The following is a 15073-nucleotide window of genomic DNA, read 5'->3' on the forward strand; positions in this document are numbered from 1 at the left end:
GCATTGTCTTGCCCTGGCACTGATGTCCTTGTTTTAATTTGTTCTTTATTTCTTTAATCCGCGTTTGATCTTCTGTCTCACTTTCATTGCCTTGGATCTTAGGTGATATATTTGACTCTGACTCATCTAATGACCTGATGTCGGGTGCTTCCAGAAAGATCAATGGTGAATGAGGACGACGAACCATGAGTACTTCTCGGGTGTGTAGAACCTTAGCTCTACTCACTTCAAAGTTGTTGAGAACTTCAATGTCACCTTTGAGTCATAGAGTGAATCTCCTTCTTGGTACGGTAGGACCATCGTTGTGTCGACTAGGTGAGTGTTGTTGTCTTTGGTAATAGAACCTGGCTAGTGGACGATACAGTCCTGCGATGTCACTATCAACATGAGTCCTTGGGCTCCTATCAACAGTACCCTTCACACTGGATCGGTTGAATCTTGAAGTAGTGCTTGATAAGAGGTGGCCATATTGTAGAGCCCAATCAAAAAAGTACTTGATTTCTCGAGAGAATCTTTAAAAAGTTTTGAGTTGAGTTCTTGGTACGTCAAGGCCACCTTCTAGAGTCCTAGCAGAAAAGAACCCAAAATCACGAGCTACGAAAACTTCTCGGTGAGTTGATTTGTCATAGTCGTTGAGACAATGAGTGCTTATTGGGCCTTTGAATCCTTGAGGAAATAACTTTGGAGCTTGTCATCACCATCTGCCTCGCAGATCCAGGATCCAAAAACAAAGACTGATCCCACCAGGAAGATCAGGTTGTCGAGGTCCATCGAGCTCTCGGATGCAACCGAAAGCCCCTACCTGGCGCACCAGCTATCGATGTTTTACCATCAATAGCCTGCCACGGGGGTACTTGAGACAGTTATTCAAGTTCACTTTCAATTTCACTCTCATCATATTGTACCTTGTGGCCCTTGGCCATGAAGAATGAAGGAGTGTCGAAGAGTGATGGCTTGTTGATAGCAATGCTTGCAAGTGCCTTCTTCTTGGATGCCTTGTCATCATCACTAGAATCATCATCCGAAGAAGCATCACTATCCCATGTCACAACATAGGATCCACCCTTCTTCTTCTTCTTGAAGACCATCTTCTTCTCTTTCTTTTCTTTCTTCTCCTTCTTGTTCTTCTTGTCATGCTCATCATTGTCACTATTGTAAGGATAATCCGCCACAATATGATCGGGGCTCTTGCACTTGTAGCATAGCCTCACATGCTCCTTGTTCTTGAAGTGATCTCTTCTCTTTCTTGTGTGATAGCCCTTCTTCTTCATCATCTTGCCAAACTTGCGGACGAAGAGTGCTAGTGCTTCATCATCACTATCATCATTGGAGCACTCCTCATCACTTGATTCTTCCTTCTTGGCCTTGCCCTTGTTCTTGCACTTGGATGAAGAGCTAGCTTTGAATGCTACACTCTTCTTCTTCTTGTCATCATCATCCTTCTTCATGACCTCATCATCATCATTGTCATTATATTGATCTTCGGTCATGACATCTCCAAGTACCTCATTGGGAGATACACCGGTCAATCCACCTCTAAAGATGATTGTTCTCAATGTCTTAAACCTCTTGAGCAAGCACATCAAGAACTTGTGAATGAAGTCCTCATCCTTTACTTTCTCACCAAGTCCCTTGAGATCATTGATGATGACTTGGAGCCTATAGAACATCTCCGGGATTGACTCATCATCCTTCATCTTGAAGTTGGACAGCTTGTCCTTGAGCATGTACAACTTGGCACTTTTTACCGTTGTAGTGCCTTCATATGTTTCTTCTAGTCTTGTCCACACTTCACTAGCCTTCTCAGGATCTTTGACTTGTTCAAAAACCTTTGAATCAATGCCATTATAGATTGTGTTGAGAGCCATAGTATTGCATTGCTTGTTTGCTCTCTCATTGTCGGTGGGGTTGGCGGGGTCAAGGATCACAAAGTCATTCTCCGTGACTTCCCACACTCTATCATTGATTGATCCAAGGTACATCTTCATTTTTCTCTTCCAATAGTCAAAGGAACTTGTGCCATCAAAGAATGGTGGTTTGCCCCCAACATGGTTGAACACTATTTGAGCCATAATTTGAGCACCGAGGTTGTTAAGCCTTCACAAACGGTGACCACGGCTCTGATACCACTTGAAAGGTCCTAATATGGCTAGAGGGAGGGTGAATAGCCTATTTAAAAAAATCTACAAACTCACTAGAGCAAGAGGTTAGTAAAAAACAAAGCGAAGCCTTTTGCTCTAGCTCTAAAGGGGTGTTTGCAAGCCACCTACCCAACAATTCTAGTTGCTAAGAACACTAACCACACAAGAACTAAGCTACACAAGGCAAAGAAAGCAACTAAACTAATTACACTAGTTTGCGGTAAGTAAGGATAAGATGAGATATTTATACCGCCGTGTAGGGGATGAACGAATCACCAATATAAACAATCAAGCACCGGGAGAATGCCAATCAAACACAATTGAGACACCGATTTTTCTCCCGAGGTTCACGTGCTTGCCGACACGCTACGTCTCCGTTGTGTCGACCAACACTTGGTGGTTCGGTGGCTAAGAGGTGTTGCACGAACCTCGTTCTCACTAGGACACCACAAGAACCTACCCACAAGTGAGGTAGCTCAATGACACGAGCAATCCACTAATGTTGCCTTTGGCACTCCGCCGAGGTAGGCACAAACCTCTCACAATCACCGGGAGATGGCCACGAACAATCACCAACTCGTGTCAATCCTCCTCCGCTGCTCCAAGCCGTCTAGGTGGCGGCAACCACCAAGAGTAACAAGAAAACCGCAGCTAGAACGATCTCCAAGTGCCACTAGATGCAATCACTCAAGCAAATGCACTTGGAATCACTCCCAATCTCACAAAGATGTATAATCTATGAAGGAGATGAGTGGAAGAGGTTTGCTTAGGCTCACAAGGATGTCAAGTACGTTAGAATGCCAAGAGTTGGAGCCCTAAGCCGGCCAAACACGTATATATAGCCCCTCAAACAAATAGAGTCGTTGGCTCTTTCACTGGGCGAAACACGGGGTCACCGGACGCTCTTAAAGGGGCACCGGACGCTCAACACCAGCGTCCGGTGCTCCAACGTCAGCCGCGTGTCAGAGTCTAACGGTAACCTGCAGAGCACCGGACGCTGAGCAAGTTAGCACCGGACGCGTCCGGTGCACACCGGACTCATGCGCAGAGAGCTCTGCAAACTCGCAGGGTCACCGGACGCAAGCCACCGGACGCACCCTGAGCGTCCGGTGCTCACCGGACTCATGCGCAGTGAGGTTTGCAAAACCTCCTTACACCGGACGCACACCACCGGACGCTCCAAGCTGCGTCCGGTGCCTATCGTCCGGTGCCTAGCCCTAACCGAGTCAGGCTGCCTGCTCACCGGACGCACAGGAACAGCGTCCGGTGCTTCTGAGTCAGCGTCCGGTGAGTGTTCCTTAGTGAGAAACACTCCGGCGACTTCTCCAAAATTCCCACCGGCGCAATAGAAAATATGCACTTTTTCTCGAAAAGCGCCGAATCCCGCCTCGCAAGCTCGGCGGGAGGGAGAGAGGAACCCATCCTCTCTCTACCCTTCAAACTCCACCTCCTTCTCAAAGTGTGCCAACACCACAAAGTGTGTACCAACAAGCGTGCACGTGTGTTAGCATTTTCACAATCATTCTCTTCGAAGGAGTTAAGTTAGCTCACTAGGTTCTAAATGCATGCACATGAACAAAGACACCTAGTGGCACTTGATGACCGCTTAGCTAAAGAATTCCCCTCTTTATAGTACGGCTATCTATCCTAAATGTGATCACACCCTCTATGGTGTCTTGATCACCAAACCCAAAACCCTAAGCAATACCTTTGCCTTGAACTCCATAGGGTTTTGTTTTTCTCTTTCTTCTTTTCCAAGTTGAGCACTTGATCACCTTGTGGTCATCATCATCATCACCATGATCATCTCTTACTCCATCACTTGGCATGTACCAACCTTATTAAGTCTACACACTTAGTATAGAGGTTAGTGCTAGGGTTTCATCATTTATCCAAAACCAAACTAGATCTTTCACCTCAACCTCTCTTTATATCAATAGAGATGATTGTGGGATAGTTTATTATCCTAGATGGATTTATAGACAACGGTCTGATTCTTCTACTTCTTCTACTTTAGTCGTATGTACACAATGTTCGGTTGAAAGTATATGTAAAAAAACTTGGGAACATGAATTTTGGCAAAGAAAAAGAGTTTACTTTAGTCGTATGTACACGATGTTATCCAAAATTCCTCTCAAAATATTGGATTATCCAAGATTGACGGTGAAGACTGACTGCATGGGTGATGCTTTGCCAATTGCTACAGAAATCAGAATGGATATATATACATTTACCCAAGGAAGTCAAGGGTAAATGCTATTGTCAAAAATGAAATTTTCCGCTTGCGTCACTATTTACAGGATTGTTTCTCTACAAGTACAGGTTTACTTACACTACCCACGGAACAACATATACAAAGTTACATGACAAAAATAAGGGTACACAAATAAAGCGAGCAAGAAATCGGTAACAAGGAAATAAGACACGACAAAACTATATATAATAGAAAAGAAAAGAACAAAATTATCTACCATAGCTTGCCTCTCTGTCCTTCCCAATACTTGTTTTGCAATATATAAATGATCAACATGTTTCCTAAACAAGATGTTAGAAGAGTTCTTCTGAGTTGAATTTGTTCCAGGCTTCCTGTTTGCACAGAAGTGTGTAAGCAAAGGTCTAACAGAATAAAACCATTGCTTGCAAGAAGTGAGATATTTTATAACACTAAGAATGCCAATCGTGAAAAAAGTTTAGTACTGTACAAACTAACAATGCATTTGTAGCTGAAATGTTGGGAAAACTGAATTGAAAGAAAGTAATAGACCAAGTCTAGAATGACATTGAGTAGCCATACCTTCAGAAGGTCGAATACCTTTTCTGCAATGTATTTCTGTTGAAGATTTGCCCCCTTCTGCTGCACTTTATCAGGATGGATGCACAATGTTGCTTTCCTGTATTCTTTCTTGACAGATGCTGCTGTAATCAGATCAGTCAATGATATAGGTCGCCAACCACATTCAGGCCAAAGAATCTGCACAATTAAACAACAAGCATTAGTATAGCAATTGGAGAAGAACAAAAGGCTAGAAAATCTAATCTTCTAGCACTCAATAGCCATACTTAAGCATCTTCCCAAAATATAAAATAAAAAGAGATTTTATAGCACAATGTGTAATACAAAAGGTTGAAACGGAAACAACATCCTGCACGTGAGACAATTATTTTGAAATTACCCTCAAACTGAACATCATATCATCACTTTGTTTATTAGACTTACTTAACCAGCTATTTTCTATACTGTAGGCACAATGATTAATTTATCCTACATTATACTAATTTTAGTCATGCACAGCATATCATTCACCCCATGTAAGAATTTCCTTAAATTACAGCATAATTTTTTTTATGAGAAAATGAAACATCTAGACATCAAATGGTGTTCTTCATTCACTAGGAGATAGTGAAGCCATTGATAGTCTTCCATGCTTCAGAATAATATATAATGCTTGGGTCAAATAGACATAATTCTCATACTAATTCTCATGCAGGGGATAGGAAATACTAGACGGACAATACATTCTTAGAGCGTCTCCAAGAGATTAGCCAAAGCATTTTCTAAAGATAAATTTAGCTATTGTTGAAGGAAAAACATTTCCAACAGACTCTGTAAACGACTCTTCAAATTTAGTACCTCTCCATCCCACTTTATTCGCTCTCTACTTTTGGATAGCCTACCTCACTAGCCATCCTCTACAGAGTCTGTTGGAGTACTCTAATATTTTTTTGTCAAATTTATTTTAGAAAGTAGCTAAATCAGTAAATTTGGCTAGTCTTTTTGGCTAATCTCTTGGAGATGCTCTTATGCAGACTAATTCTCGTACTAACCAAGAGATGTATATATAACCTAGCAACAGCATGGCCACACTTGCATTTTATTTAAAATTTCAGTATACCCTTTTACTGTGGAAATTCTCACCAGGCACAAACACAAAGTGTTTCAGCAGAGTTCAATCATGGATGATGCTATCTAAAGGGGCATCCAGTTTTAAAAAGGGGCAAGGCCGGTAGTGCTTAATTCTAGGAGTAACCAAGCTGCACACTTATTACCCCCTGCCAAGCTAGACACCAGAGAAATTTGAGCTATTGGACATGTCTATTAGTATGGTAGCATAGTCTACAGCCTTCTGTCTCTCTTCCAGATTTTCACCTTCGCATATGCAAAATAAAAGGCTTCACTCCATTATATCTTAAAATGGAGGGAGTATGAGCTAGGGACGTTCAAAACCAATTTGAAAAGTTTCGCAAAGGCATTTGTAGAGATGGCAATCCTACCCGCTGGTATCGTACCGATGGGTGTGGGCGTCAGTACAAAATCAACCCACGGGTACAGATTCGGGTATAAGACTCTACCCACGGGTATGGGTGTGAGTATGTCACTTCACCCATTAGTGTTAAAAATACAAAGAATTCCAATTCTAGTGACAATCAAGCTTGCGGGTGTGGATACCAGCAGGTATCGTACCTGACGGGTACAAAATCTTATCCGCGGGTATGAAATTTTACCTGATAGGTAATTTATCGCGGGCAGGTATCTACTCAACCCGCACCTTACCCGGTCCACTGCCATCCCTACATTTGACACCCAGGATCATATTCACCAGGCCACTGGCCTGAGTTGCAATGATCATCTGAACACTTGGGGGGATATGGTCAACCCTATTATGAGTCTACTACTAAAAGCATATATTAACTATCTCCTAGTATACATTACCTCAAATTCCATGTGCCCAAAAGATTAAACTGACAATAACAATGTTTTCCATAATTGCCTTTATTACACAAAAAAAAGGTACTGGAACTTAACAACAGATATGGCAAGGAGCCTTTTTTCTCAAACGCACAGGAGAGCAGGGTATCATTATATTAAGAGAAATAAAAGGATTTAGAACCATACAAACACCACACAACACTTATACATGCTTTCCACTAGAAAAATAACCTCAACTAACAAATCAATTGTCACTTGGTGCAAGGGCAAGGAGATGACAAACTCCTCAAGCCCCAGCCAAACACTAAAGGTGTAAGTTCTCCCTAATCAGCAGTTCAGCACTGGCACCCCATTTAAGTTAGGCAAGATCCCATCAACCATGCAGCGACTGCAATCAGAAAGCGTATTTCCATGGAAAAAGGGACACGAAATCATATATCTATAATGGAAACAGGATACTAACATATTGTAATGTTGATAGCAAGGCCCGTAGGTTGCCTTCTTTGCCAGCAGCCCACCTCTTTATCTCAAAATCAAGCGATTCACCAATTCTCTGAAAAGAGAAACCACATTACCTCAAAAAACAAACTGTCTAATTCATTTATCTACTTAAAGCCCAGAATCGTTATGATGAGATATAGAGCTTACATGTCGCTCTTCCTGCTCCCACTGAGCTTGCAAGTCACGCTCATTCTTCTCAGCAAGAGCTTTTGCCTGAAAAATATCATATGAACTGATATAGTTGCCTGTTGAAATCAATATGTTACTTTTATAATTACTAAATGACAGGTGGTTTCAGATTGATTATAGGTTAGCATACCGCACGCTCCATTGTTCTTTGGTGTCGTTCCAGTCTTGCCTTCCTTCTCTCTTCACTCTCTCCATCCACTTCTTGAAATACAGCAGATGATGAAGGTGCTATATATGAAAAATATTAAACAAGGTTAGTGCTTCATACACTCAAAGTATGATAAGATAGTGCTTCTGTACTAAAAAAAACATTAATTTTAAACGCAGTAGAGAGCCTGAGTTGTGACCGCCCCTATCTCCACGACTAGAAACATTGATTGGCATCTTTAATCAACATGTGCTATAATTGATTTGTGCAAATTAGTTTCTAAGATAGCTCAGAAACACTGCTAATCTATATCTCTTATAAAGATAAACCCCACTAGCCTAATTCTCTCGCACCTCCTTGAGCCATGTCATCATCCACTTCTCCTGCCGCCGCATGCAAGTGCCCACTCATAAATGATTTCAGTAGTGGATGCAGTTACGTACACATGACCATACACACATACTCCCTCCGTCCCAAAAAGAGTGTTGTTTTAGAATTTCAGCCATTTGTTTGACCATCTGTCTTATTCAAAAAATTTACATAAATATTATATATTTTGTTAAGACTTATTTTATCATTAGATATACTTTGCTAATAATTTATTTATTTTATAATTTACACAAAATTTTTGAATAAGACGAACGGTCAAACACAATGTCTGAAAGTCAAAAACGTCACTCTTTTTGGGACGGAGGGAGTACTAGCATTATTCTCTCACATGACTTTCTCTTTTCCTCCTCGAAAACTGACTACTAATAATCAAGCTATATATAGATGACTCGATAGACTACAGTGAGGACATTTATATTTCTCCTTCATACCCGCGGCAACGCGCGGGGAATTCTCCTAGTAATAATAACATTCAAATACTAAATAGTACCTCCAAATATAGAAGATAGGCCATCCATAAGATTGCTTGACGAAGGCTGAGTAAAGGAAGCTGAACCGGAAGATGTCCTCCTTACACCACCAGAATCAGCATTGCCATGAGGTTGAACATCGAAAGGATTCTGAAAATTTTAAAAGTATCAGAGAAAACAAAGTTAAACAGAAAATTTCCCTACAAAATAACTCATGCAGTTGCTCAGTTCTCACCGTTGTTGTGTTGTTGTATGATCTCGGTACACTGCTTGATCTAGAAGGCATGCCAAAGAATGATTCAAGATCAGGTTCTGCTGTTGCTCTCCTTTGCTGATTTTCTCTTGCCCGTGCTTCAGCTGCAGCCCTTTCTCTAGCTTCATTAGCAGCCCTTTGCCGAGCTTCAGCAGCAACCCTCTCGAAAGCTGCTCTTTCAGCCCTCCTTCGTGCTTCTGCTGCAGCTTTCTCAACAGCAGCTCGCTCAGCTTTTGCCCGAGCTTCTGCAGCAGCTCTCTCCTGAAATTCTGCTGCTTCCTTTGCTCTAGCTTCAGCAGCAGCCCTGGCAGCTCTTTCCCTTGCTTCTGCAGCAACTTTGGCATCCCTTTCCCTTGATTCTGCTGCAACCCTTTCTCTAGCCTCTGCTGCTTCTCTTTCCTTAGCTTCTGCAGCAGCCTTTGCAGCTCTTTCCCTTGCTTCGATTGCAGCTCTCTCACGAGCTTCTGTTGCTGCTTTCCATACTGCAGCTCGCTCTGCTCTTTGACGAGCCTCCTTCTCAGCTTGAATGCGTGCTTCAGCAGCTGCTCTTTCACGTGCCTCCCGTACAGCCTTATCTACAGCTTGTCTGGCCTCTCTCTCTCTTTCACGCCTCCTTTGCTCCTCTTGTTCCCTTTGTCTCACCTTTTCCCTTTCCCTCTCAAGCTGTTCTTCCCTCTCCCTTTCTGCTCTTCTTTGCTCCTCTTTATGTTCTCTTTGTATTCGTTCATTCTCTAATCTCTCTTCTTCATCTGTAGTTTCCATTTCATGAGCACATGCCTCTGCTTTCTCATCTATTTCTGGCTGTCTATACTGATTGCTAGTGAACATAGAATCAAATGCCCCTTGGTTTCCCCCTTTAGAGTGTCCCATCTCAGTCCAGTCCATGAAACTTGCAGTAGCTGCAGATGGATAATGCCCATTTCCTTCATGCTTTCGAACTTGTGGATGACCACTGGCAAAATTAGCAGGCTTTGCCATGAAAAAATCTTCCAATTCATCAATTTGGGATGTTTTAGAAGTGTTTGAACATGCGGAGTGATGGCAGCCTTGATTATGATGATGAGCATATGCTTCACTAGTTACAGATTCAGTAGGTGGTTTCTTAGCAGCAAGTGGAGGTGGAGGCCGTGAAGGAGGCGGCGCACTTGTAGGTAGTGTCACTAGAGCAATATCAGAAACAGTTACCCACACATCATTAGGCCTCTGTGAAGATTGATTTGCCTCTAACAAATCGTCTTCCTCAGCAAATGGGTTTAATGTCTGAAAACCAGTGGTAACAGGTACTTCATGGATAACAGATGCTTCAGGGAAGTTCATCTCAAACAATTTATTGTCAGGTGCTTCTGTTGAAGCTCGTTGGACTGGCTTCTCCTGAGGCACTCGATCGGAGTGACTCATGCTATTTATGTTTTCAGCATGTCTCCTTTCATTTGTATCACTCTGGTTTTCAGATGTAAATGAAAAGGGTGGCATGGCTTTTGGAAAGTCAGTAAAGATATCTGACCCCTGAAATATCCCACTGGTATTATCAGGGGCATCAACCTTTGTGTTCCCTTCCTTCACAGGCATGCCGATGTTATTCAAAAGATCTGAAAACAATCCAAAAGATGAATATCCCGATTTGTGTGTACCACCTAAAATGACGAAAGGATCTTCTGGCATGCTCACACTCATTTTGCTGGATGGAATTGATTCACTTTCTTGCCTTATTATAGGTTCCTCCCTGTATATATTTCAGTCACAGCTGATCACCAAACAAGAGAAGAATAACTCATATGGTTATCACAAAGACAACTATATTGCATTTGATTCTTACAGTTCCACAAGCAATCATATATGCTGTCAATGATTAAAATCAAAGTGATAGAAATTAGACAGATCAACTCTCAGGAACCACCAGAAGGGGAAAACCAGATAGGAAAGTAATTGAAAGTGAACTTGCATTAGAACAATCATGAAGTTATGATGCATTTAGTGAACTACTCACTTCCAACCCAGCACTAAAACAGGCAAGTAAAATACGATATCATACCAAGGGCTCATTGCTATAAAAGGTAGCTAATGAGCAACGATAGAACATGTGGCCTGAATAACAAGTTTTCCTCCAGTTCCAACTTCTAGTTAGACACAGAATGCCACATACAATTTTCTGCTATGCACTAAATTGCACCTGCAACTTCTTCAAATAAAGTATGATCCATAAGGCACAGACATTTGAAAGTCTTACATTGTCATAGATAAAATCATCTTTAATGGTGAACAAAGCATCCAAACAACCAATATGGATCTAATAATGGATATAATGGAAGAAATATGACATGTCAGTTCAGAGTCTCAAGTGATTAGCCTAGATTCAATCTATCATAGGAACTACAACAAGAACGCTCGCTACTGCAAAGGGAAGAGTGGCATGCAGAAGGCAGAACTCATAATGTTCCCAAAAGTTGTAAAAATGTAAGATGCCTAGAAATTATTATTATTATTATATTAGAAAATAATAAATATCAAGTCAACGTCAAGAGAACATATCAGCAAACAAACACTTGAACCAGCGTACAGATTCAGCACAGAATCTCTCTAACTGTTTCCAAAACCAGTGCTGTTAAATAGACATAAGATGGGTTGGGGGGCAAGGGAAGCACCCCATTCTTTCCTGCTGTTCGAAATTATGTTTCTGTGGCATTGCATCACAAGACCCAGAAACCAAGCAACAAAAGTCCAAATCCAACTTTAAAAAACTTGGACAGGACTTCATTTCCAGAATCTAGTTTACCCAGGATGGAGCATAATTTGTCAATTCGATGGGTGTAACAACACAGCTAAAACCTTACCAATCTAACCTCACCTTTTAACAATAAAAAAATCAAGTATGCAGAAAATACATAGATAAATGCAAGCTAAATAGAAATTTTGAATTAGAAGACTCTCAGACCTTGCCGAATAGGGATGGCTCGTGCCTCCACCAAAGTCAGGGATCACACCATCATCAAACGCCACTGTCTCAGGCTCCATTTGCGGCGCTGGCTTCATGTTCCCATCGAATCCAGGGATCGAATCGTCGTCGAACCCCACCTGCTGACGGTCCCGCTCCACCTCCCTGGCCGGCTCCTCCGTCGAATTGGTGCTCCCACCCAACCCAGGGAGCAAGTCTTCATCAAAACCCACCGCCTCCGACTCCCTCCTCTCCGGCTTTGCCGCACTCCCGACGCTACCGAGGAAGTCCTCCCCTTCCCCGCCACCGCCGCCACCAAACAAGGGGATCGCGTCGAATGGATCGGCCGTGTCAGGATCGTCGTCGAAGACCGGCTTGTCGAACACGGGCGGCGGCGTTGACGGCGAGGAAGAAGCCTTAGGCGAGGGCTTGGGGGCCTCGGCCGCGCGGTTGAAGTAGGAGTCGAACATCTCGTCATAGAAAGAGGCCGATGGGGGCTTGGAGGGACCGAGGTCATGGAAAAGCACAGAGTCGTCCATGGCCGGATCGAGCACGCCTCCGGCAGCGACGGAATGGATGCGCCGGAGTCGGGAGAGGCGACGTTTGGGTGCTGTGCTGACGGCTTCAACTTCAAGGAAGGAGGTCGTGGTGGGGTGAGGTGATGTCGGGGTGTTCGCAGAATTCGAGTTTTTCTTTCCAAAAAAAAACATATTTTTTTTTGTCGTTTACGCGGTTTTTCGAATGCCAGCCTCCGAGGTGGTTTCGTCTTATTGTTTTTAGTCATTTCTTCATAAGAATTTCACATTTTAGAATTCTAGAAAAATCATTTATAAAAGTAGATTTAAGCTTGGTGCCAAGATAAGCAACGCATGAAGGAAATGTTTCGGCCACATATGCATGACATGCTAAAGCACATGAGATTGTACTTGTCACTTCCAGTTTTCTTAACTCAAACAAAATAGTAGCGATTTTTTGAACGAGTTGATGGAGATGTCCTCCATGTATCTAATGTTTGGATCCTCTCATCTGACCTTGACAATATATTTTTGCAACCACCTTTATGTCAAGGAGTTACTCATCTATTTCCCATATAAGAAGAAACACTTCTTCGACTAGGTCAACGCCTCAACTCAACTTATACGGTTGGCCACATTTACAAGCATCTAAGTTCTCAACCGGCTCGACGATTCTAAGACTTGCTAGGGTCAAGAGCAAAAGGCAACCCACGTCTCCAGCAATACACATCCACACCATTCCATTTCATCCTAATCCACACATGTAGTTGACCCTATCCACTCTAACCTATAGATTTATACAACATGTTTCCACTCATCCAAATTTAACCTCATATTCGAACCTAACCCATAAAACCCACTTTTACCCACCATGTTAGCAAGTCTACTTGTGGTTGAGTTTTTTGTCTACATCTTACCTCATTGTTTATTATTGTGTGACTTTTTTGTTTGATTCATCAAACTTCTTTGCAGCCAGCAAGTTAGTTCGCATACTTTTAAGATTTGGTTCGATGAATTTCCATCTCTTGTATCCAAAACCAAACCATAAACATAAAAATTATGGTCCTTAATAAAAATTGTGCTTCATCCAATGTGCCATTAAAATTTGGTTTTAAGAAACCATGTTATTTTGCGAATTTGAATTGCAAGCATTGATTTTTCCTAGTTGAAAAAAAACTAACCCACTAGTGTGTCGGTCAGATTAGGTTATGTTTTCAGTTCATGACCTGACCTAACCAAAAAAAAAGCCTGACCCAAAGTATGGAAACTCGAGAAATAGCCTAACTTGTCAGTACGACAGGTCAAACTCGGGCCAAAAATATTTGCTCGACACTTTTCTAACTCGATCCGACGTTTGATCTTGTCTACTTTGGTCAGCTGAGATTATGAGTTTGGCTTGGATTTCTTTTAGGTTTATAATCCTATCAATATATTGTTTAGGGATAGTATATTTCAAATTGATTATTTTTGTGGAACACGCGAGAGAGCTACATATCATTTCATTAAAAGGAGAAGAAAGAATTATGCATAGATCCTCCTAATAACTTTTTTTAGACAATGGAACAAAGTTCCAGCCTCTACCATGTGGAGATAGTAATACAAAACAAAGCCATAAGAGGAGAAAAAGTTCAGCCCTGAAGAAGATCAGAGCAAAGAACTAAGCCTCAATGTGGTTCCTGAATCTCCAGCCAAATTGGTTCCTGAATCTCCAGCCAAATTTCACGTAGATAGTTAAGAGCAAAGTCTCCCATCATTTGCAGCCTTCCATGAACAAAGGTCCTCCTCGTCCTTATGTAGCATGGACCATTGTCGGATTCAATAGGTCGCGCTAAAAGTTACCTGCATAGAAGTAATAGATTTGGCCTTCTTAAAAACCATATCATTTCTATTCAACCAAATTGCCCAACAAAGTGCAGTTGCTCCTAGCAAAATTTGGTTTCTGAGCTTTGGACATAATCCATGTAGCCAAGAACCAAACAGATTGACAAAACTAGTAGGTGGTTGAATAACAAAAGTGATATGCACAATATTCCAAACAAAGTTAGCAAAATGACAATAAAAATAAATGTTGGATAGTTTCATCAGAACTACAGAGACAACATTTGAGACTTCCTTGTCAGTTCTTCTTTGCTAAATTATCTTTCGTAAGTGTTATGTCTTTTCTTAAATACCTTAGGAAAAAATTAATTTTCAATGGCACTTTTAATTTCCAAAGAGGACTTTGTGCAGAAGAATGCCTTGTTGAATCGAATTTCTATACATGGAGTTGATTGTGAACAGGTCTTTTTATAAAGTTTTCATCGGAAAACATCTCTCCTATTTATGAGGTGAACATTTACTACTTTTGGCACTAGATCAAACCAAGCAATCTAATTTCTATTAACCAACCTCGTCTAAAGGACACATTCAGTGTGTAGTCCCTAGGTCCTTTGCCATAACTTGAGAGATTAATCACCTGAAACTTAAAATTAAGAGTTTGCTTCATCTGGTATTTGGTATTTGTTAGGTCTGATAATTCGGGTCATTGTTAAAGTATTGTTTTGTATTTTCTACAATTATTTCTCTAGACATTTTCTGTGTACACTAGCTGTTTTGATTTTGAATAATTGACATGTTTTTGTCTATGAAATCCAATCTAATCATGCACGTTCATCAAGGTATATTTAACTTTTTTCTAGAACTCTCCTGTTTTGACTGTGTTCTTTACTAGCCAATAAATCAGGGCCCTTTTTTATGCGACTGTGTTTATTTGTTCCCTCTGTTGTAATCTTAGTCGTAATCGTAATGGTTGTAAAATACCAAACAAGTACAGTACGCTTTAGACGG

The 15073-nt window shown here is 41.5% G+C and overlaps 1 protein-coding gene across 2 annotated transcripts; it reads right to left on the reverse strand.

Moving 5' to 3' along the window:
* LOC8075339 (auxilin-related protein 1) lies at positions 4339-12639 on the reverse strand. Of its 2 annotated transcripts, XM_002457765.2 has the most exons (8): positions 11733-12421; positions 8783-10523; positions 8568-8697; positions 7670-7767; positions 7498-7563; positions 7313-7402; positions 4936-5112; positions 4339-4727 (listed from the first exon to the last, which is right to left on the reverse strand). In XM_002457765.2, exons 1-8 carry the CDS (start codon positions 12269-12271, stop codon positions 4689-4691), a joined length of 2880 nt encoding a protein of 959 aa, XP_002457810.1. In that variant the 5' UTR covers positions 12272-12421; the 3' UTR covers positions 4339-4688. The 2 variants fall into 2 exon arrangements, with proteins under 2 accessions (XP_002457810.1, XP_021312661.1); XM_021456986.1 differs by lacking the exons at positions 4339-4727; positions 4936-5112 and adding an exon at positions 6897-7237 and having other exon boundaries at positions 11733-12639.

This window comes from Sorghum bicolor, chromosome 3 (genome assembly GCF_000003195.3).
Source record: "Sorghum bicolor cultivar BTx623 chromosome 3, Sorghum_bicolor_NCBIv3, whole genome shotgun sequence".
Taxonomy (NCBI): domain Eukaryota; kingdom Viridiplantae; phylum Streptophyta; class Magnoliopsida; order Poales; family Poaceae; genus Sorghum; species Sorghum bicolor.